The sequence below is a fragment of the Antedon mediterranea genome, chromosome 7 (genome assembly GCF_964355755.1).
Source record: "Antedon mediterranea chromosome 7, ecAntMedi1.1, whole genome shotgun sequence".
Classification (NCBI taxonomy): Eukaryota; Metazoa; Echinodermata; class Crinoidea; order Comatulida; family Antedonidae; genus Antedon; species Antedon mediterranea.
The window spans coordinates 17,534,226-17,558,384 of record NC_092676.1 but is presented as its reverse complement, the minus strand read 5'-3'; the positions used below and the strand labels follow the sequence as shown (position 1 = coordinate 17,558,384).

At 31.8% G+C, this 24,159-nt stretch overlaps 1 protein-coding gene across 1 annotated transcript in view; it reads left to right on the top strand.

Moving 5' to 3' along the window:
* The window catches only part of LOC140055457 (uncharacterized), a 43,994-nt gene extending 20,466 nt beyond the window's left edge, over positions 1-23,528 (top strand). The window contains exons 31-69 of the mRNA XM_072100796.1: positions 107-184; positions 618-805; positions 2,294-2,414; positions 2,667-2,936; positions 3,286-3,501; positions 3,782-3,871; positions 4,113-4,285; positions 4,492-4,589; positions 4,685-4,916; positions 5,232-5,375; positions 5,664-5,833; positions 6,481-6,653; positions 6,813-7,030; positions 7,295-7,432; positions 7,675-7,844; positions 7,957-8,113; positions 8,295-8,458; positions 8,803-8,865; positions 9,104-9,206; positions 9,379-9,558; positions 9,838-9,974; positions 10,340-10,480; positions 10,818-10,892; positions 11,036-11,185; positions 11,458-11,562; positions 12,158-12,265; positions 12,579-12,738; positions 12,977-13,160; positions 13,498-13,583; positions 13,717-13,988; positions 14,169-14,405; positions 14,656-14,828; positions 15,203-15,346; positions 15,450-15,635; positions 19,596-19,696; positions 19,828-19,907; positions 20,570-20,647; positions 20,766-20,892; positions 21,293-23,528. Of these exons, the coding sequence (XP_071956897.1) occupies positions 107-184; positions 618-805; positions 2,294-2,414; positions 2,667-2,936; positions 3,286-3,501; positions 3,782-3,871; positions 4,113-4,285; positions 4,492-4,589; positions 4,685-4,916; positions 5,232-5,375; positions 5,664-5,833; positions 6,481-6,653; positions 6,813-7,030; positions 7,295-7,432; positions 7,675-7,844; positions 7,957-8,113; positions 8,295-8,458; positions 8,803-8,865; positions 9,104-9,206; positions 9,379-9,558; positions 9,838-9,974; positions 10,340-10,480; positions 10,818-10,892; positions 11,036-11,185; positions 11,458-11,562; positions 12,158-12,265; positions 12,579-12,738; positions 12,977-13,160; positions 13,498-13,583; positions 13,717-13,988; positions 14,169-14,405; positions 14,656-14,828; positions 15,203-15,346; positions 15,450-15,635; positions 19,596-19,696; positions 19,828-19,907; positions 20,570-20,647; positions 20,766-20,892; positions 21,293-21,459 (5,857 nt within the window). The 3' untranslated portion in view covers positions 21,460-23,528. The remainder of the gene's footprint in view (positions 1-106; positions 185-617; positions 806-2,293; positions 2,415-2,666; positions 2,937-3,285; positions 3,502-3,781; positions 3,872-4,112; positions 4,286-4,491; positions 4,590-4,684; positions 4,917-5,231; positions 5,376-5,663; positions 5,834-6,480; positions 6,654-6,812; positions 7,031-7,294; positions 7,433-7,674; positions 7,845-7,956; positions 8,114-8,294; positions 8,459-8,802; positions 8,866-9,103; positions 9,207-9,378; positions 9,559-9,837; positions 9,975-10,339; positions 10,481-10,817; positions 10,893-11,035; positions 11,186-11,457; positions 11,563-12,157; positions 12,266-12,578; positions 12,739-12,976; positions 13,161-13,497; positions 13,584-13,716; positions 13,989-14,168; positions 14,406-14,655; positions 14,829-15,202; positions 15,347-15,449; positions 15,636-19,595; positions 19,697-19,827; positions 19,908-20,569; positions 20,648-20,765; positions 20,893-21,292) is intronic.
* Positions 23,529-24,159: the final 631 nt, after the last annotated feature.

Sequence of the window (24,159 nt, the reverse complement as noted above, 5' to 3'; positions counted from 1 at the left end):
TAAAATACAAATTTACATTGTTAATTTTACCTTTATTTAGCAAATGTGCTTGCGAATCATGAATTTGTCAGATTTTGTAATAAATATACTTGGTTGTTTTTTTTAGGAATTTGGAAGATAATTTTATTAAAAGTTTTGGTGAAAATGCATTTACTGGAGTTGATACAACATACCTGACAAATATGTAGGTATTAAAATAGTTTTAAAAATATAAAAAAATCTTCTGTGGTTGATACAGAATGGGTAAGGTGAGCCCAATTCATTGAGCGTGGGTTACTGTCCGGGGTCCTTACTATAAATCTCAATCTGATAGGATTGAACAATCAGTGACGAATTTCTTACTCATGTCTTAGTATTACAACAATTTGGTTTGCTATTATTACAAAACAAACTTAATTTTATTCAAATATATATCATATTTCGTTGCTTACATCAAATTAAGATTTTTAATGTAGTTAGTAACATTACCATCAATACTTGTCATCTTGAGGGGCTCACTTTTTGTTTTGTTCATCCCTCTTACTCATACTGTTGCCCTAAATTCATAATATAATACAATGCTCAACAATTAAACGAAAGTATCAACAATCTTTAAAACCATAACTCTTTGTTTACAGTGATTTAAGCAACAACCAAATCGGCTGTACGTGTGACACATACTTCTCATTTCTTGCTGTAAATGAGTCAATATTTGGAGGCGAGTGTATGGAACCATCTGCACTTCAGGGTGTTACTTTTGTTACTAGTTTGGCAGACGAAAATACTTATTTTACCAATGTTAATTACACAAGTCTATTTCAATGTAGTAAGTAGCTTCTGAATACCGTAATCTTCTAATTGTTATTATTCTTTGATTGTTTTTAGGGTGGGTTACTATTAGAAGGTGGGTTACTATTAGAAGGTGGGTTACTATTAGAAGGTGGGTTACTATTAGAAGGTGGGTTACTATTAGAAGGTGGGTTACTATTAGAAGGTGGGTTACTATTAGAAGGTGGGTTACTATTAGAAGGTGGTTTACTATTAGAAGGTGGGTTACTATTAGAAGGTGGGTTACTATTAGAAGGTGGGTTACTATTAGAAGGTGGGTTACTATTAGAAGGTGGGTTACTATTAGATTAGTGGGTTACTATTAGAAGGTGGGTTACTATTAGATTAGTGGGTTACTATTAGAAGGTGGGTTACTATTAGAAGGTGGGTTACTATTAGAAGGTGGGTTACTATTAGAAGGTGGGTTACTATTAGAAGGTGGGTTACTATTAGATTAGTGGGTTACTATTAGAAGGTGGGTTACTATTAGATTAGTGGTTTACTATTAGAAGGTGGGTTACTATTAGAAGGTGGTTTACTATTAGAAGGTGGTTTACTATTAGAAGGTGGTTTACTATTAGATTAGTGGGTTACTATTAGAAGGTGGTTTACTATTAGATTAGTGGGTTACTATTAGAAGGTGGTTTACTATTAGATTAGTGGGTTACTATTAGAAGGTGGTTTACTATTAGATTAGTGGGTTACTATTAGAAGGTGGTTTACTATTAGATTAGTGGGTTACTATTAGAAGGTGGTTTACTATTAGATTAGTGGGTTACTATTAGAAGGGGGTTTACTATTAGATTAGTGGGTTACTATTAGAAGGTGGTTTACTATTAGATTAGTGGGTTACTATTAGAAGGTGGGTTACTATTAGAAGGTGGTTTACTATTAGATTAGTGGGTTACTATTACTATTAATCTTAAATTAGGCACATGATAGTAACCCACCCCAACGTTTTTGGTCAGCAAATCATAGCAAAATAATAAAACAGTATGAATAAATAATTCTAACTTTAATTTATAAACTCAATAACACTCAATCCTCCCCACTCCCGAGATCAACATGCATTATCTCCTTGTTTTCAAAATACGGCTGCATCATAAACGACCAGTCTTCATAATGTCATTTGATCAACATGCATCATCTCCTAATTTTCAAAATGCGGCTGCATCATCATTTTGTCAATAGTTTTTGTGACTATAATATTAACCCCCATTGGTTACTATTAGAGTAGTGGGTTATTATTATAGATTTACTTATAAGGTGGGTTAGGGCGTACTATTAGAAGGGGGTTACTATTAGAACGTGGGTTACTATTACAAGATTTACGGTAGTACTCAAAAGGTATACAAAAAGAATCACGGTGTAGAATATGTGTATTATTCAATGTGTAGTTTCAAATACATAATTCCATGTCATATCACTAAACAAAGCTAGATGAATTTAGAATTATTCACATTGAAATGAACCTTGTATTTTACAGCTGCACAATATGTAAAATTGTCTTCACCAAATCCAAATGAGCTGCTAGCAAACTGGTCACACCCAAATATTCTTAATCCAGCAAAAACAACTATGAATACTACAATAGACACGAGTTCTTGGTATGTATAAAATTCATATAGGTAGTATAAAACTAGAAAGTCAACTCCAACACACGACGCAAAAGATCAAACATACCAGTTTAAATTCGCACTCACTACTTACTCATATACCAGCAGCAGGTATAACTTTACCCCGCTCCTATCAAGTAGTTGACTCTCTAGTTGTATAACCTTTATCAGAGATTACATAGCGCAAAGCTATATCAAAGATCAAAGTGATCATAAAAAAACCCCAACACATTACTTTTTCAGGAGTTACACAGTTATTTGTACCAGTGATACCGCTACAGCACTTACCGGTTATACTAACAACACATACCTACTGATGGATGAAACATACGGCACCAAATACGGAACAGACTACACATGTACTATTCAGTTAACAGCCAATGGTTATACAAGCGCTGCTAGTGAACCATATTACATAACAACAGTAGAAAATAAGCCTACTGCAGTACCCAGTAACCAGACTGATATTGATGTAAATGATATATCCTTATCATTTACATATTATGACTTTAGGTAATTATTTATACTAAACTTACTACATGACTAAATATATCATTATTGCAATAATGAGCAGGCAGTATGCATTAAAAGTAGAATATATATTATATATCTATTTAATATCTAATATCTACTATTTTGCGACAACTTAATGTGTTTTTAATATTTCAGCAGCAAAGTTAACACATGCAAGTTCAATCTCTAAAATTTAATGGGAAAACAGCAACTGTTATTAACATAAAGTATGCCCAAAGTGTGCATTAATCTATTTTTTCTTAACTAATTAGACAAGACCGCCTATTTAATCTGTAATCACAATTGACTGATCTAAAATAGAAGAAAAATGTATTGAAATTTTTTTTAGAGTAAGTCATCCAGATTTCACAGCAACGCAGAAAAGTCTGATCACAAATCCAGAATATGTATCCAGTCCTTATGGAGGTTGGCTAGTCATTTCTGACAATCCCTCAGGCGATTCTTTCTCCGAGTGGTTTCGTGATAACTCAAAAAATTATGTCATAGAAGGAACACGCACAATTCCATGGCTAAATACATCTTCTCTTGATGATCCTATACACAGGTAATCTCACTTGTTACAATATTTGTTTGAATAAGGATAGGCCTGCATAATTCATGAAGATAATTATAATTATTATTTTCCTAAGAATACCAACCAACCCAATCCCTTAACACAATATCTCTTTAACTAACATACTAATACTGGCTATACTTAAATATATATATATTAAATTGATGTTGTGTCACTTCCATACAAATTCAGTATATTACTGTTTTAAATTTATTTATGCAATACAGATTGGATAACATTGTTTGGATTACTGTAACAATTTGTTTTCTAGGTACTATACAGATGAATACTTTCCAGTTGATGGCTTAGGTTACGCATCAGAAGGTCAACGAGATTGTGATTTTTTTCTTCATAATTTTGGGTAATCTTTCATTTTGTTTATTGCATTATTTTGTGATGTTGTGAAATAATATATGTTTTCATAAATTAAGAATAATGCGATTAACCTTTGGTAAAACAAGTTTTTTTTGTGAAAGAAACATATAAAAGTAAATATTGACTTGTATAACGGATATAAAAACAAATAAGCATGTTCTGCAAGATTGTCTTTTGATAGATATTAGAAGTGTGGAATTTAAAACAAATATGTTATTTATCTTTAGATTTACAAGTGTGCTAAGAACAGGAATTGTATTCCAAGGTACGGAAACTATAACACTAGGTGGAGGAGATGAACTGTGGTTGTATATCAACAAGGTGTTAGTTATTCAAGTTCTTGTTGGTGGCGCAACAGATCCTGATTATTGCAAGAGCATACAACTATCAAATGCAAATGGTACGCTTGATTTTCATAAAACATTTGAAATCATGTAAACAAAACATTATAGCTTTATTTAGAGAAAGGAGGGGACGGTCAGGAAGGTGTATAATACCGTTCAATCTACACTTTATAAATTAATGAAGCAGAATTAAAACTAAAATGTTCCATTTTTGTTAAATTGAAAAAAACCCCAATAACATTGGGCTTACTTTATGTTGCAGGTGGTGGGTATGTCACACCACAAGAGGGAACTATAATAGATGGGGTTTGTGTTACAACTGGATATGTCAACTCTGAACGAGCCTACCTAGACTTAACAGTAAGTTTCGGAAACTATCACTCCATGTACAAGACAGTTGTGAGCTTCATTACCTACTTATACATGAGATGAAAATTTAAATACTTTTATTTTAGGTTGGAGTAACTTATCGTTTTGACATGTTTTTGACTGAGCGAGAACCTTGCATTTCAAAATTCTACTTTGAAATGCAAGGCGTGTCGTTTCTGGATCTTAAAGTAGACGAACCACCTGCTGATTATGCTATAACTATTGATGAAGACCTGTATGTTGATGGGATTATTGAAACAATATGGGTTGCTGATGCCTTTTCTACTGGTCCCAATTATAATGTTACGATTGTTTCAGGTTGGTAGGTTTATACACTCAATCCTCGGTCAAATGTAGATCTTATGAATTTAGAAAACATCATGTTCACTCAGTTTTTGGAAATTTATACAGAAATGTTTACTGTTATTTATATCTATGGAATCTAACACTACAACAATAAAATGTTTCAATATTGAATGATCCACAGTAGTTTCCACGGAGATTAATTTTCACTAAAAAACAATAAACATCTAGTTGTCAATAATGATCAATAGCAATGTAAACATGGAATGAAATTAGTTCTTAATGATGATGGTCATATCGAGGAATACACTTTAATCTACGCATTTTCAGGTAATGGAGGCCGTCACTTTACTGTCAAAGAGTACAGTACTGACAACATTAACGCAGGTGAACCACCAACCACTTCCTCGTCTCTAGTTACAAAAATCATCAACGGTACCACTTTCTATATTTGTACAGAATCAACAGTAGGAGGTGAGAATACAAGAATGTAAAATGAATTTTTAAGAAGTCCATGACATTACAACTGTACTCCATAAGACATATATTTATGTAGATTTTCTTATGGATTTCTTTAAAATTAAGTTACCTATAAATAAAAGAATGATAAATGTGATGAAATGCCACTTTTGTAATTCCGACTTAAATGGTACTAAACATGCAAAGCTGATAAATAGTATTACCAGTTTAATTATTTATAGAACTATGCGTTCAATTAATGTTTAATAACATTAACATAACAAATAACATTTTTTTTTTCAGATCCAGAACCAAATATTGGAGGATCCCAGGAATTTGATATTGGCACCGACAAGGCTCTGATTACTATAGCAACAACTCTTGATTATGAACAAGTTACCGAATATTTGCTTATCATTGAAGTCACAGATGACAATGTGTCACCCCCTACCGTTGGGTTAATAACTGTCAAGGTGAGTTATTAACTTTCACCAAAATTAGTCCAAAAAAATCATTTAACTCAAATACAGACGTGTTTTTGTTAAAAAAATAACTTTACCTTTCAGTCAAAGTTTTCAATCACAACATATCCAATAATGCAACGCGCTTATTTGGCTACTCTGTATGCATAATCATAAAACTTTCTAGCAATCTGTGTGAAAACACATTCTCACTCTGACGAGTTGTAAACAATCCTAATTAGCATATGCATAATCCATACTCGTGGTTTGAAATCTTTGTTTACTTTCGCTCGTGACGATTTTCCAGACAAAATATAATCAAACTAATTTACCTGTTAATTAAGTATAACTTGTGTTTTTGGCTTGAATTTTCGACTTAAAGTGAATAATTTTAATATTACTTTGATATGCCCAATTTAAATTTAGAATATTTTGACCTTCATTTTTTGTGTTTCAAGGGACAATACATCTTTAAATTTACAAACTATAATGTGTCGTCTGCTATTTGGTAAGACAGTCCTCAATTTCTGATGGCTTCTCCATTTCTTTTTATTGCAACTTTCAGTATATTTTCTTTTACCTAAATTAACTGTAACAATTTCTAATTGTTTTGTAAAATATTAAACAACAGGTTTAATTCTCTAATGTTTCTTTTTCAGATATTTCTCAATGATGTAAATGACAATTGTCCCATCCTGTCCAGTGCTAGTTATAGTTTCTTCCCAATTCCACCCATGCAGATGAATCCTTTGGGAAATTTGACAGCAACTGATGCCGATGGTGGAGATAATGGAATTGTCACGTATCATACTAGTGGAACATTTATTGAGACGTAATGATAAACTAAGAGTTTTGTGTCATTACAATATAAGCTGTAGATAACATGTTTTACTTGCTAATAAGGCCAATACCCATACAAATATTAATTTGATTTTAACACACGCAACTGGACACTCATAACTAGTAAACCTTTTATTTGTTTTGCCTTTAGACCTCTTATAAATGAAACATTCACCACACTAGAAATAACCATAGCAGCTATTGATGGGGGTACACCACCTAGAGGTGACACAGCTATGGTAAATGTAACGCTAAGTGAAACATGTTTACATGATCTCCTGCATGACGATATTCCAACATACATGGACATAGACTACAGTACGGGAGAATTGTATCTACGTGTACCTCAGTATTACATGATTGACTTTGGTGAGAATTTTAATTATTGTAATTTTTTTAATTTACTGTTAAATTATTTGGGTTTTATATAGGATTTGAAATGATATAATTATACAACTATTAAACTCCTGATATAGATAGAGACTTTTTGTTTTTTTCACATTTTTTTTTATCACATTCTAATAAGATTTGAATCCAGTCTATGTAATCCATGGCCAAACTTCCTTTAGGTTGAGTTAAATTAAAATGTTTTAAGGTTACTAAATGTTAAACCATTAATTCTAAAAATTACAGCTTGTAAAAAAGATCTTGGATTAATCTCTGGTTCCATTCAAGATACACAGTTATCAGCATCAAGCAGTGAGAAACTGTATAATCCTGGACGAGGACGCCTGTTTATCAAAGAAGATCCTAACATCCCTGCTGGATCTGGTGAGATAATGATATCTAAGCTAATACATTAAAAGCTGATAGTTGTAATGTTAGTCTTCACAGAAATCTATAACATATTTCCCAATCATTCATGCAGTGCCACCACAATAATAATAAGAACACAGATTGACATACGGCTTCAATTTTCAAAATGTAGAAGTCATCGGTAGTTCTCATGTGATTATATCATAAATGTAATGAATATGACATAACTTTAATTATATAATTCTTGCACATTTTAGGCTGGGTGGCTGAGGAAACAGATCTAAGTCCATGGTTTCAAGTAGATATGCTTAAGCCGTATGTCTTTACTGGAGTCGTTACACAAGGTACCGCAGACTTTGAAGCATGGGTTACTCAATATCAAATACATTTCTCAAATGATACCGTTACATGGACAGATATAGGAGAAGTAAGATCACAGTATTTATAAAAAAAATTATTATCTCTTACTTTATTAATGAATAAATTTATTTTAAAAATGGTTATTCTGCGATAACATTTTTCGATTTTATTGTGAATAGAAATTCACTGGTAACACTGATCAGTCCATGGTAAAAGCCAATTTCTTTGGCAAAGACTATTATGCTCAGTACATTCGGATCATACCAACAACATGGAAAGGATCTGTTGCAATGAGACTAGAAGTTAGAGGGTGTAGTACAGAGCAAAGATTTAGATGTAAGTTAAAATTAAAAAAGTTTCATTGAAACTCACAAATGTAATATATTTTAATCAAAATTACTTAATATATTCTTTATGGTATCAAATCTACAGAAAGTTATATTAGAAAACTACACTGCCTACTTACAAATACACACTTTTTGCAACAAAAAATATATGTTTTTTTTCTTTCTGAAAGATTTGACTGAATGTCAGCGTTGTGAGGCAACCTATTACTGTATCGGAGATGGCATCCAACGAATGTGTGGACGCTGTGACGATGATGCTCTGACATGTGATCGTAGTCCAACAGAGCATTCTTTTGGCCATGCTTCAGAATGTTCAGAATGCCCAGAAGGATTTGTGAGTTTGCAGTATCTTAAAGAAATAATATAGGTTAAAAATGTATATAATATTAAAATATAATCACTTATTGCAAATACATTTGAAAAGACGGCTATTAATATTAGAGATTAAAACTAAACATTGAATAATGAAGATACACCTATTTACTTATGTTAATGTACCAAGTGTCCATATAAATATATCATCTATACTGTAATTCTTAAGCTAATTACTATGCAACAATAATGCTTGAATCCACAAGAATGATAATAGTAGTATTTGGTTAGTATTGAAATTGGGCTTAATTCTTGATATCAACTAAATTGTATCACCTTGTATGTCATTATTTCTTTTCATTTCAGCTTTGCGAAAATGGATATGCAACAATATGCCCTACATATCACCATGGAATATGTAATACTACGGTACAATTTTTTAGAATGTTTAAATCCTATACATCGTCTGGTTTTAGGAAAGGAAAGATACCTACTGTATTTGTCAAATATTCTGCTGCAATGTTTAATGTGTGTCCATATTCAAAATCGACAGTATTTGGCTGCAGTTAAATTGTCTTACATTTTTAAAATAGGAAAACATGACAAAGAAACTAGTATCGCTAAAAAAAACCTGTATTTATGCAAAATATTTATTTTATTGGTTTAGCACTGCCCAGAATCTTGTACCCTGTGTGAAGTTGGAACCGCATGTTTTGATGGTAAGCAGACTGAATGTGGACGTGGTACTTACTCAAAAGGTTATGACACAGGTATAGTATAAAAACCGTATTTTGGATTTTGTCTATCTTGCATATGTTTTACTGGGAACCAGAACTATCTTATAGGGTAATTTACCAAATATCAATTATAATAGTTAACAGTAAATAGGAAAATTTGATAATGTAACCAATTTTGTTCTTTTTTGCTCTATTTTTTCCATAGAATTCTGTATACCATGTCCCCCTGGTTCTTATCAGAATTTAACCAGACGGGGATCATGTGAATGCTGTCCTGAAGGCTACACCAGCACTGAAGGCAAGTGGAAATGTGAGCCATGTGGGATATTTGAATGGTCGGCTGGAGATTGTGGCGTTTGCAAGACCTGTCCGAGTGTTTCAACATGTAAGTACAGCAGACTGCATCATTTTCCTGTAAATTGATAGCAGTAAAATGTCTTTATGTTTATACATAACACTACAGAAACTTAAAAACATTTCGTGGTGTACGTAGCATTGGAAAAAATAAAGGTAATCTAAAATAATGTTTCACGTAAAGTACAATAAATGTTTTATGTTAAATTTTCAATTTTTATAAATGTCTGTACATCACATGCAACTGCCAATTGTGATTTTAATTAAAGGAGAAGAATAGTAAAATGATACTTTTTAATTTGAATCCTAGGCCCATGCATGGCACTAGTAAGTCCATGCTTTCCAGGCGCAGTGTGTTTTAATACTGATTCAGCTCCTTACTATGGATGCAGGGAGTGTCCTACAGGTTATGAAGGAGATGGAATGACATGCACAAATATTGATGAGGTAGGATTAAACAGTAGCAATACTTTCTTCCACTTCATTGCGATTAACAATGGCTAAGTACCAATGTGCTACGGTAACTTGTGTCTAAAATCATGAATCATATATTTGTCTCCCATATGGAATACTGTATACAGTAAAAAGTTTGCAAGACCACCCGATGTAGCAGCTAATACCCTAGTTTCTCCTATTAAAAAATCATATATACCATACATTTTTTGGTCATAATGTATGATCAAACTCATTCAAATATAAATGAAAACAGAGAAATGCAGAAACCAAATAATTCTTCCTAAATACATTTTTACCACACATGATATGTAAATGTTATAGTCCCCATTTCTATCATATTTCATAATCTTTTTCAGTGTACACTAGCTACACCTTGCTGGGATGCTGGTTCTTGTATTGACTTAGATCCGGGTTATGAGTGTGGCGGATGCCCTCCAGGCTACTCTGGTAATACACCTCATGGTATTGGCCTTGAAGATGCCATTAATATTCAACAAGTAAGATTTATTTTATAGCTAAATATATAAGTAAAGTTTGCAACTTATCTGCTTGTAGCTATTAAACCATGATGATTATGATTAAATGTTTGTAAAAATTTATCAAAGTCAGGATATTTGTCGGGTTCTAATTGTCACAAAATTAACTTTTAACTTCTATACTTTTCTATACAGCGCTTATGAATAGTAGAAGTCCTATGTGTTATTGTAAATATAAACTCTAGAAAGATTTATTCTTTATTCTAAAATACTGACAGCATGACTTTTTTTATTGTATATAAACCAGCTGTGTGTTATGTCACTATTCATTTTTGTACAATATTCATTTCTCTCTTAGGATTGTATTGATATAGACGAATGTGAAACTGGAAAAAATTTTTGCGATCTATTGTCAAAATGTGTTAACACTGCAGTAAGTTAAAATTGTTATTATTAGGTGGTGTTGTCTTTTAAAAATACAATATCATAACTCAGTTTATATGATATTAAATTAGTCAATTTGTAAACACCGCATAAAATCAATGTGACGTGTGTTTCATTTTTTTTAAATTTTAGGGAAGCTATTATTGCAGTTACTGTCCACCTGGTTACCTTGGTGATGGCTACTTTGGATGCACTGATGGTGATTTCTGTGCTACAGGTGTAGCCAACTGCCACAGTAATGCCACATGCACATCTACCGGTACTGGAAAATTTGTCTGTGAGGTAAATGAAATTAAAAACACTTTATTGTTTTTAGTGAACCTTGCACCTGGAGTTCAACAGAAAATTTCGATACAACCACTTGTGCCGAAAATATATCTGTATTTTCATTGCAGACAACAACATATAGGATCAAACAGATCAAATTAAGCCGAATTGGCAATTACAATACCATCCAGAAAACCATCCAGATAATAAATTCTTTCTCGTTTGTGTCTTTTTGTTAAGAATTACCAAATTGCATAAAATATATATAGCCTATCTTTTTTTTGTAGTGCAATGATGGCTTTGCTGGCGATGGAGTGTTTTGTGAAGTTGATATTGACACGGATGGATTGCCTCTCAATAATCTGCCTTGTATAGATACATCATGCCATAGAGTAAGTCAGTTCTAACTCAAGAATTACTTTTACGGAAGAAAGGACATAATTGGCATAGTTCTTGAAAACCAAAGTAAAAAAGAACTTATACATGGCAACTAACAACGTATGTTTTCTAAATTCTAATTTGTCAATTAGATATCCCAGAGTCAGAAACTTTGCTTTTCTATATATCATACTTTTGATTTATGGGTTGATTTAGAACTTGGAAATGTGAGAGTGACGTGACAGTAATCATCACATTAATTTTGATGTTTAGTGTTCTACACTATCAAACTTTATGTGACAAAAAATATGATGTGTCCATATGGACATGATGATGTCATATCACTACCATACTCGGGTATATCACTACCATATTTGGGTACACACTAGTTTGAGAGTGTAGACAGAGCTTAAGGACTAGAAATCATATGTGCATACTACTATCCTTATGTTTGTGATTAAGTAGTCTAAGTAAGTAAATAAGTAATAACAATAAGTATTAAGTATGTTGCCTGTGGATTGAAACATGATAATGAATAAATTTTGTGTGATTTTCTAATCTTTCAAATGCTCATTGAAGTTTGAAATGAATTATCTATGTCATTCTTAGGACAATTGTCCAAATATTCCAAACAGTGGACAAGAAGACCACGATGACGATCAGATTGGGGATATCTGTGATAGTGATGATGACAATGACCATATAGATGACACAAGTGTAAGTTACAGATATATATATATATTAATACTATTTGAATTTTATAAGTAATTTACCTTACCTGATCTGGTAGACACTGCACTGCTTGCTGCCGTAGGTTCGTGGAGGGCCTAATCCGAATTTCCTCAGTTTTCCGTTAAATTTGAGTACCAGAATAATACATTTAACATTTAATAATAGTCTGTTTTCGAAAATAGTAAATAAGTAGTAAAACATACAACAGTGTTTAATATAGACTTAAAAAACGGAATTCAGAAAGCCAACTAGAATGCCGAAGTATTTTATTTTGTAAATAGTATTTATTTTATTATAGGACAATTGCCAGTTTGTGGCAAATATTGACCAAAGTGACTCAGATTCAGATGGTGTTGGTGACGTTTGTGACAACTGTCCCAGTGATGCCAATAGTGACCAGTTAGATACCAATGAAGATGGAGAAGGTGATGCATGTGATACCGACGATGATGGTGATGGTAAGTCTATCTACTCAATAGTTTTATGGTTAACCTAACTTTATTTGTTTGTTTGAAAACTTTTTAAACTTATTAAATCAAACCTACAGTAGAAATGTATAAACTATAAAAACCCCATCATCACTGCCAAACTTTCTGGAATTCTTTGCTTGAATTTTCCACGATTTTTGGGATACTTCAAACTAAACCATTTAATTTGAAAAAAAAAACACCCGACTTTGATATTATTTTTTTACAGGTGTTGTTGATGGTTCTGATAACTGCCCTTTCATTTCAAATAGTGGTCAGGAAGATGAGGATAGTGATGGTGTTGGGGATGATTGTGATAACTGCATCGGAACCTCTGATTCTACTCAAACAGACACAGATCAAAATGGCTTTGGAGATTTATGTGATGTAGTTGGTGCCAATGATAAAGATTTGTAAGTGGAGATTGTATTGGGAAATACGACAGATTTTGATATTTAGCTAGGGTGTTTGTAGAAACATCAATCGAGAAATGTATACCATGAATCTACGTGAAGATTTTTACATTAATTCCTGATTATTCAGAAAGTGCCCTTTTTCAGAATTCTTGAAAAAAAGTCAATGAAACAAAATTATAATAGTTCATGTTGAATGTTATATATATATGCTAGTTAAGCTGCTGATGGATAACACATATTTCAACTCTATATCATTTGACACATTTAATTTAAAACGTCTTTGATTTATTCTTATTAAAGATACTTAAACTAATTTTCATTCTCTGTATTCTAGTGACGGAGATGGTGTAATCAATGAATTTGATAATTGTGGTACTGTACCGAACCCAGACCAATCTGACAGAGATTTAGATGGCATAGGTGAGTCATACTTTGCATTTGGTATAAACATTTATTGATATGTCAAAGAAACCCAATACAAATGTAATGTAGTAAAAGACACCTTTAACAAGAGTAATATCAGTTGTATATTTTAAATAATTATATCTTAAAGGTAATATGTGTGACGGTGACAAAGATGGTGATGGTATAAGTAATTCAGATGATAACTGCCCTTTATACATGAACGCAAACCAAACTGATAGCAATGGTGATGGTCTTGGTGATGCCTGCCAAGATGATTATGATGGAGATGGTGTCATTAATGAAGAAGATAACTGCATGAAAGTATATAAATATCAGAGTACAAGCTTTGAGAACCACATCACTGTAAACCTTGACAGTATTGTAAATGCTGCAGATCCTGAATGGACTGTCAGAAATGATGTAAGTTTAGTAGGCCTAATATATGTCTTAACATTTAAAAAAGAGTAAAACAGTCAATTCTCCTCTAACTGGTCTTTATAAAACCTCTTCAAAACTATTCATGAAGCCCTAAATTGTTTCCTACTATTTGAGATATATTTTGTTAAATGACTTTTAACAAATTGTCTAAATTCGTTTTAGGGAAAAGAAGCTCAACAAATGATTGCCACTGAGATGCCAACCATGCTTATTGGATCTGACCGTGTTGGAGCTGTTGATTATTCGGGGACAATGTACGTGAATAATAAAAATGGCGATAGCTATATGGGGTTTGTTTTTGGTTACCAAAGCAACCGCAAATTCTACCTTGTCATGTGGAAACATGCAAATTTGAATAATCCAAGTTATAAAGCTGCTGTAAAAGGCATTCAGATTAAAGTAAGTACTTGGGCTAAGAGATATAGATTAATCAATAGATTAATTTGAATATTGTGTGATAATAATTGACCCGCTGAAAGTCGTCTGGTCATGGCATGTATTTGTTTTGTTTAAGTGCAATCAAGTTTTATGTGATTACTTAAATACAAATCATCATCAAATTAGAAATTTTAGTAGAATTTCTTAAAGGAGAGAGAGAAAAAAAAGAAAAAACAGTTGTATGGTACAGTAGTGGTTTTATTTTTTATAGAAAGTGGCATCATCATCTGGGCCTTCTGGTACCCTCTCCGATGCAATTTGGTACTCCTACACTACTGATAATGAGGTGGAGTTGTTATGGCATGACCCAGAGATGAGAGGCTGGGAACATGAAACATCATATCGCTGGCAACTCACACACAGACCTTCCATAGGTCTCATCAGGTATTTAGAACCAGGGAATAGTATGTAAAACAATATTTAATTTCCGTTAATTTCTTTCTCCCTTTGTTGTAAATCTAGAGAAACAACCGAAGTAAAATCCTCGTCAATTAGCTGCGAGCATTCGGATGTTGCCTAGGCTGTCTAAGAAAAACACTTGTGCATACATTTTATGCAGAGTAAATCCATTCTACATATTCAGAAAAATTAATATTGAAAACAGAATGTCGTTGATATTGCATTATTTTCAATTTTCATCATTTAAAAATGTTCGTAGCTCATCCAACTTATGGTGTATGGATGGGTATGGACCTGCAATGTATATAATATAAAAGAAAGAATTAACGATATTTTATAATCATTTTAACATTTTAAAGAGTTTTGATTAAACAAGAGGAAACCACTCTAACAGATTCTGGTGATATCTATGATACCACTTATGTAGGAGGTCGCTTAGGGGTCATGGTGTATGCTCAACCGGATGTTATCTTTTCGAAGCTTTCATACAGATGTGCAGATAGGTTGGTATTGTTGATCATAATTATAGAATCAAGTCCTTTTATGTTGGATGCAAACATAAATGAGGTTAGTTTGTCTGATTCTTTTATTTTATTTGTCTTCTAGAATAAACCAAGCCTTATACTTTGATGGCATCGATGACTATGTAATTTTAAATAGCATAACCAATCTTGGAGTGTCTAATAGTTTTACATTGGAGGCATGGGTTAATCTTCCAGCTGGTTATCCATCAACCAAAATGCCAGTTATCTGTACACTAAACAGCGACCTTTGTTTCTTTATTGAAAATGGGTAAGAAGTTAATACATCATACAAAAGGATTTGTTACAATTTATAAATTTATTTGATGTCATATGTGACGAGCAGAGTTGGAAACATGGAATTTACAACATGCTTGAGTAAATACAACATTTATAAGTGATCAGAACATAACATAGCAAAGATAATGAAAGTAACGACATGTAATATAATAATATAAACATGAACCTAAAGCAGAGACATACATGTTTGATATGGTGAATTTTGATTCCATTAGTTTAAAGTTTAAAGCGAGGTCTAACTCTCTTGATTTAGAAGGTAGAAAAAATACATGGTCAGAAAATGAGACTGGTTTTTGCAAGCTATGCAACAATCAGTTAATTGAAACTACAGACCATTTTCTACTTGAATGTTCAAACCTTAAAAATGTAAGAGAAACACATTTTAACTTACTAAAAATGGATTTATTGTATTGTGGTTATGATACATTCTGGGAGAATTTTAGAAGTGGTACAATCGAATACCAACATCATATTTTACTTGATGACCTTTATTTAGAATTTCCATTTGAGAGAATCTATATATAAATTTACGTAAGGGCAAAATTCGGTAAATCGCGCGTTATTTCTAGAATGTGTACTCGATGGTATATAAAGTTGGTTATAATCTCGGTACTGATTTTAACCACCTGATGTAACCCTGTATACTAATTAAATTTAGTTAGATAATTAGTTATTGACGATTAAAACGAATTTAGGTTCAACCATTTGCCCCAAATAGGGGTGTTTTCCGATCGTGGTATACACTGTCTAATGGATGTCCTCATGAAAAATACCTGTACACAATAATACGAGGATACTTTGCATTTTCCTATCTCCTCCTACGATAATTGTTTTTAATAGCTGAAAACCGGTTGAACAGCTCGAGTAGAGTATCATAATGTTGAAGACAGGCCGATTTTCTTTAAAAAATACTATTTTGATAGATTTAATATACGTTTATACAAATGTATTGATTTGCGATGAATGGAACATTCCAAATTATTTGGTTTAACCATGCTTGCATACCTCCATGATTTAACACAAGTAGGTCAATTTATGGGCCCTTTGAGAATAAACATAAATAGTATTGTAAAGCTATACAATACTGTAAATAGGTATTAACCACTTTTGATAGGTATTAACCACTTTTGATAGCCATTTGAATCGCAAATTTCTTATTGTGTGCGTTGGTAGGCCTACTGTTTATTATAATATAAACAAATATACTAATAAACTTTATTACTGTGAGTGTGGGTAGCCCCTACTTTTAGATTATAAACACATAATAATATAATACTTTATTACTGACAGTTGCTTCTCAACGTTTGTATTAATTAATAATTACAAAAAAATATAAACGTCGTGGTGGTGTATCGTTACATGTACTTTACTATTTCAATCGACTATGACAGTGACAATTTTAACAGTTATTAAATCGGAAATGTTTTACTCTATTTAGTGTTATGTTATTTACAGGCCTATTAAAAAAAAAACCCCAACCCTCAATAATGTTAGATACAAAATACAAATTGGGTTTGTTTAAATGAGTCCAAATGAAACATTTGAACTCATTTTGTGAGAAGTTTCTCTTTTGGAAGTAATTCGCACGGTGCTAATTTTGGTTGACTACATAAATACATAAATAAATGTTTTATAGTCATGCGGTACGTAGGCCTACATTTTGAAATCGCCTGTTTTTTTACGCTGAAATTACTATGTATTCGAGAACCATGTGGGCACGACCTAGATGGTACGCGAGCGAAGCGAGCGTACCATCTAGTCTATATATAAATTTACGTAAGGGCAAAATTCGGTAAATCGCGCCTTACTTCTAGAATTTTTACTCGATGGTATATAAAGTTGGTTCGTACTTTCGGTACTGATTTTAACCACCTGATGTAACCCTGTTTACTAATTAAATTAAGTTAGATAATAAGTTATTGACGGTTAAAACGAATTTAGGTTCCAAGATTTGCCCCAAATAGGGGTGTTTTCCGATCGTGGTATACACTGTCTAATGGATGTCCATCTTGAAAAATACCCGCCACAAAAATGCGAGGAGGCTTCGCATTTTCCTATCTCCTCCTACGATAATTGTTTTTAATAGCTGAAAACCGGTTGAACAGCTAGAGTACACCATCATAATGTTGAAGACAGGCCGATTTTCTTTAAAAAATACTATTTTGATAGATTTAATATACGATTATACAAATCTATTGATTTGCGATGAATGGAACATCCCAATCTCTCAGTCTGCCAGAGTTTGGTTTAACACAAGTACTGTAGGTAAATTTATGAGCCCTTGGTTTAACACATACGGTAGGTAAATATATGGGCCCTTTGAGAATAAACTTGCGAGATTGTGGATAGGCTCTACTGTTAGATATATAAACACATTATTATATACAAATAAACTTTATACTGACAGTTCTTTCTCAACGTTTGTATTAATTAATAATTACCAAATATAAACGTCGTAGTGGTGTATCGTGACATGGTACTTTAATATTTCAATCGATTATGACAGTGACAGTTTTAACTAAACTAAATAAAGAATGTTCTCTAATATAATTAGGAATCTCTTGCCATACACGGGGAAAATTAGTGTACAATGAATATTTAAAATAAATAAATAAATAAATAAATAAAATAAAAAAAGTATTAAATCGCAAATGTTTTACTGTATTTAGAGGTATATTATTTATAGGCCTATAAAACATGAAAAAAATATTTCGTTACTGAGTGGATAAAGAATATATTTAAAAATTGTTCCTCTTTGTAACTATCCGCTTTCCCATCCCTCAACCCTAATGTTACATACAAAACACAAATTGGGTTTCTTTAAATGAGTTCAAATCAAAAACTTGGACTCATTTTGTGATAAGTTTCTCCTTCGGAAGTAATTCCCAGGGTGCTAATTTTAGTTGACTACATAAATCATCGTGTCTATTTATTCGTTTCTGTAAACGACAATGTATAGGCCTATAGTCCTGCGGTACGTACATTTGAAATCGCCAGTTTTGTTACGCTGAAATTACTGTGTATTCGAGAACCATCTGTGGGCACGACCTAGATGGTACGCGAGCGAAGCGAGCGTACCATCTAGTCGGTGAAATTGTAGACTATCACTGTAAACAATACTTAACTGCTGCATGGAGACATAGAAAGACTACACTTAATATATAATATATAAATATTTACCGCCCACCATATTATCTACTAACATTATTTTACCATTTATCTAATTCAATAATATATTATATTTTTATATATATTTTTTTTTTTTTTTTTTTTTTTTTTTTTTTTCTTCAAAATTATATAATGTAACCTAAATCTAAATAAAATAAATAAATAATACAGTACTAAAAATAAGACTAAATAGTATAATAAAAATTGTATCACATTTAATTAAATTACAAATAACTATTAATATTAAATATAATAAGAACAAATAATCATATAAAAGTTGCATTTATTTTAATAATAACAGTATAATAAATCAATTAGCAATTATATATATATATATATATTTTTTTAGTAATAATAATGATAATATATTCGCTTAAAACTTGAAAATATTAATAATACTGATAATAAATAGATAATAACATTAACTCCATCATATAGGTTAAGTATTGTTCGATATGTAAGATTACCTTGTTTTTACTAATTTCATTTTACTTGTATAATTCGCTTCTTAGTTAAGACTTAAATGTTATTTTTTGATACTTTTCTTTTTGTTTTTACATTGCCTTGTAAATGAACGCACCGTCTTATAAACGTGTGCCGCTGATACAAAAGCGTTCGTTCAATAAATTTATCTTATCTTAAAATTTATCTAACAGCAGCAATGAAAACAGTATGGGATAAATAGACAGAAAAACTGAATGATACAATTAATGCTTATAACATAATCAAAGTCTGGATACTGTCTTATCTTTTTTTTTTACAGAAAAACTGTTGCTCAACTTGGAGGCACTGTTTTATCGGATGGAGCAACAGTAATTGGAGAAAATGTTTGGACACATGTTGCAATGAGATATGATGCACAAAGTAAGTTTATGCAGGTACAACTACGTACTGTACTCTGTAGTCCAGTATTTACCTGTACTTATACAGTAATGCAATATTACAAGATTATAGCATTAATTACAAATCTTAGAAATGTCTTTGTTTTCTTATAGATCATGAGTTGTCGTTATTTCTAAATGGAACCACGTCAGGCACAGAGGCTTTTCTTGAAAATATTAGTCCTGTCACATGGGTAAGCCATATTTTCAACAAACGAAAGAACAATATGTATTCTTTAATAATTCCAGGGCCATCAGTAATTGAAAAATTACCTTTTACCGTTACATTTTATACTATCGGTTCTGAGTATACGTTCCTAGTTGATTTGATCTGTCTTTTCATTGTGTTATAATGTTAAAGATATACATTGTCCTTTTCTCTTCTTAACGTTTTCCGTCTTCCGACATTACGCTTTCCCCAATTTTTTTCTCCATTTTTGTCTGTTTATAGCGGGAGGGTTTGTTATTGTGTTAGTGTCTACATTTCCTTGTAAGTCTTTCTTTATTTGATTCATCCAGTTATTTCTTGATCTTCCTACGGGTCGTTTTACTTTCCTGTTAGTTTCCTTCATTGTTTGTTTGATTGGGATTGTCCTAAAACAAAAAAATGTTTAGATGTTGTTGAATATGTCATTTTAATATCACATAATAGAATTAAAAAATGATTTTAGTGATAGTTATTAACTTGATAAAAACTACTGAATAGCCTATTAAAAGTCTTTTTTTATTAATCTTAATTTGTAATTTTCTTATGATACAATATATCTTTAAATAGAAATGACATTTAAACATCTTACAATTCATATTACAGTATTATTCATACTTTTATTTTTTGTTTATAATATTTTCTTTAAAGACATCATATTCTGAAAATGAAACCATGTTGTACTTAGGGCGAGATAATTCTACTTTTTTTAATGGAATTATGGATGAGGTAAGTCTTAATCAGTTTTCAATGAAATACTAAATATAATAAATACTCAGTCAAACTATTTTTTTTTTTGGAAATCATTATTATAATGAAATTTATTGTCAAGGTTTCACTATTACAGATAAGGATCTGGGGACTGGCTTTAATTGACAGTGAAATAAACGAGCATTTGGAATTAGCAGGGTTAGAGCGACAAAGACATAAGAAACTGCTGGAAGCTCACTATTCACTCGACAATGAAGAAGAAGGTATGTTTTTAATATGTTGTATCTTTCGAGTGAAAGTTCATACATACTGGTAAAAATATAAAATGTTTTTTAAACGAACTTACAGCATTACAACACACAATTCAACATACCTTGTATTTTCGAAACGTTACACATGTCTTCATCAGAAGAATCCTATGATGTTAATTTGTATCTTGGAAAGAATGCTGCTATTTCTATGCGATTTTTCAAATGAGTAAAGTACAGTACGAATTCATATGTCGTTAAAAAACATCAGCAGATACCAATAATGATATTATTAATAATTATATTTTGGGGAAAAATAATAATGTAATATACAGTTTGCGGTACACCCCGTATGTTCAGAACTTTAGAATGTGGAAAACATAAACAAACACAATAAATCACTTTATTCTTTTAGGATCAACTTTGATACTAGATCAAGGTCTATACGGTCACCATGGTGTTGTGAAGGGTAGTGCATTATTTGTCTCCAGTTCATTAGATCAAGCACGGTTCCAAGTTACGTATCCTGACGCACGAAGAAGACGAAGACGAAGCTTGTATTATGATCATTCAGAATTGTGATAGTTGATTACTGTATCTTGACTATTGGAATTACAGTAAATTAATTTTCAGGCAAATTTTTAGTAAAAATAATGTTTACATTCCTGAGCTTCCAGTGATGTTTATTTTATCCACATTTTGCAGAAAAAAAATGCTATAGTGTATTGATATTATGTGTATAATATTGAGGTTTTAAAATGACCATATCATTGGAAACAAAATAAATAAATTTTATAATTAAAATAATGTCTACCTCCTAGCTAAGGAACATCAGAAGGAAGAAGAGATAAAGGCGCACATGAACAAATCTGTATATAATACATGTTTGTAACCATGGATATTAATACATCATTTGCTGTAAATAGAATTATGTTTATATGTATGACATAATATGTACATTATTATTATGTCAACAACAAAAGTAATTTTAGCTACACAAAACTTTGTTTAATCATTATTAAGCCATCAGACTGTATATTACTTTTATGAAATGATTGCTGTTGCTTCCGTGATTCACAATGATTTTCTTTTGTGTACCATGGCGCCACCACTGCTTTGGTGGTCTGTCGTTATGGTTCTTACAGTAGAATATCGTCATAAAACAAATCAACTTATTAAATTGAATAGGTACCATTGTACTTGAATAGTTGCATTGTATTACCTGGGATCCCACAGATTACTATATAAACAACAATTGAACAACGTCTATTGGTATACCGGTATCTACACTAACACTCATATCTGGAATACTGTTGTTTCAATTCAATTGGTCTGCTTGGCTCAGTTGTACAACAGAGAGGCTATTCTTGTAACAGCAGATTCTGATTCTAATGGAAATAGTACATAAATATAGAAGATTTGTAAGTAACAAAGAACGGTAATATAATATAGATAGAATGAATGAATTAATTAAGAATTATTCACTGCGAAGCACCGATTGAATGCGTAGATCTTGTTTCAGCTGAAACAGTTTTTTTTTCAATAACACACGTCGTCATTGATCGTCATACAGTGTAGGAAAGCGTCTGTTCTGGGGTGTTTTTTGTGTTTTCTCATAAACATGCATGAGGCAGCATTTGTAAGTAAATTAACTAAGATTTTGACATCTCTTTTGAAATTATTTCAAAATTAAACAAAAGAAATGTAGGCCTATTTGTCGTCACAAAGGTTAGATAGCAGTACATTCTCCTTGGTAGGCAGTGTGAGAGGATAGGATCTCGCTATTTTAGAAGGTCCATAAAGTGGTCACTTGGTGTGTAGGACCATTTTTGTCAATAGGAAAGATACACATTGTATACCTTGCAACCGAAACAAGCAACCTAATTTTTAGGGTTTTTTTTTGTATTTTTGTTATAGTTTTAACATTACGCAATTTACGGGTTTGCCATCTTAAAATAAGAGTTTTCTCAATGAATCCACAGGATCTGATCCGCTGTGATATTTGATTTAGCGTAGACTGGGCTATACATTGGTTTAGTAATTAAAAAAAAAGTAACTTAAAATGATGATTGTACTGTATGTGTACGTATATATTTACGTATTGCATTGTATTCAATTTAAATGGTTATTGTGTTCCTCTGCTTCATTGTGCAAGCTTTTAGCTTAAACTATAGGATAACTCCATAATAATATGTTACTATAGATATTAGTAAAAAATGGGCTTCCTTTGAATTTTTAAAGGGCACACTCATATTTCAAAATTAGCTTAATTAAGTATATATACTCATGATCAAGGATAATGGCTACTTGCATTCTATGAAGGACCCATTTAATCAATTAACATGTGAGAATAACAGATACAAAGTGCTCATAAGAAAACATTCATTGTATACAATATTGATTGCTTTGAAGCACGTATAATTAGTTTCTGCAACTAAGTCATTCATGTTTGAAGGACCGCATTGATTGATTGTATACAAGCCTATTGCTGGTGACTTAATTGCACACAATGGAGGGTCTTAACAAAACAACATAATCCATATGAACAGGCAGAGAAACAGTTTTGGACAAACTTGCATTTTAATCAATACTTCCAGTATATTATGTATAACAGCAAATCAAAAGTTAAAAGACAGTTCTTACGGGGATTTTTTTTTATCAGAAAATAATAAAAACAAATTTAATTAGACGTTTATTGTCATTGCCAATCATTTATTCATTGTTAGTCTCCTCTTCTTTTGCTGAACATCGTGTCCAATGATGACTATGGTAGGTATATCACTTTCAGCCGAACATACAAAATTAATCCCCTTTAGTTGCGAAAGGAGCTTGCAAAGTGTGCACAAATATGGTCAAAATTGCCAATTATTCGATAGCAACTATTGCTTGCGATTTTAAACTAGTTCTTCCGAGGTTTCAACATTGATATGTGTGGCTTTGAGATGACGTTAGATCATATCTTTAACACGTAGCTTTTGAACACCTCCATGACGGGTGCCCTCAGCAAGCTCGCCGTACATAATACGAAGGATCCTGTTTGCTGTTGTTAGTACCTATTGTGTAAATCATAAAAACAGAATTTCAGGATACAATTATTGAGACCAAGTAGAAGCAATTTTAAGTCCATATTAAATACAGTACATGTTGATTTGTTGTCGATTAAGTAGGAACCAGCTTTACTGTTTAAAGCTGCTTAAAAATATAATTGAAATCTCGCCTTACTTTATTTGATAGTCTGTTTTCAAATGAAAGAATTAAACTTAACCCAACTAAAACCAATAA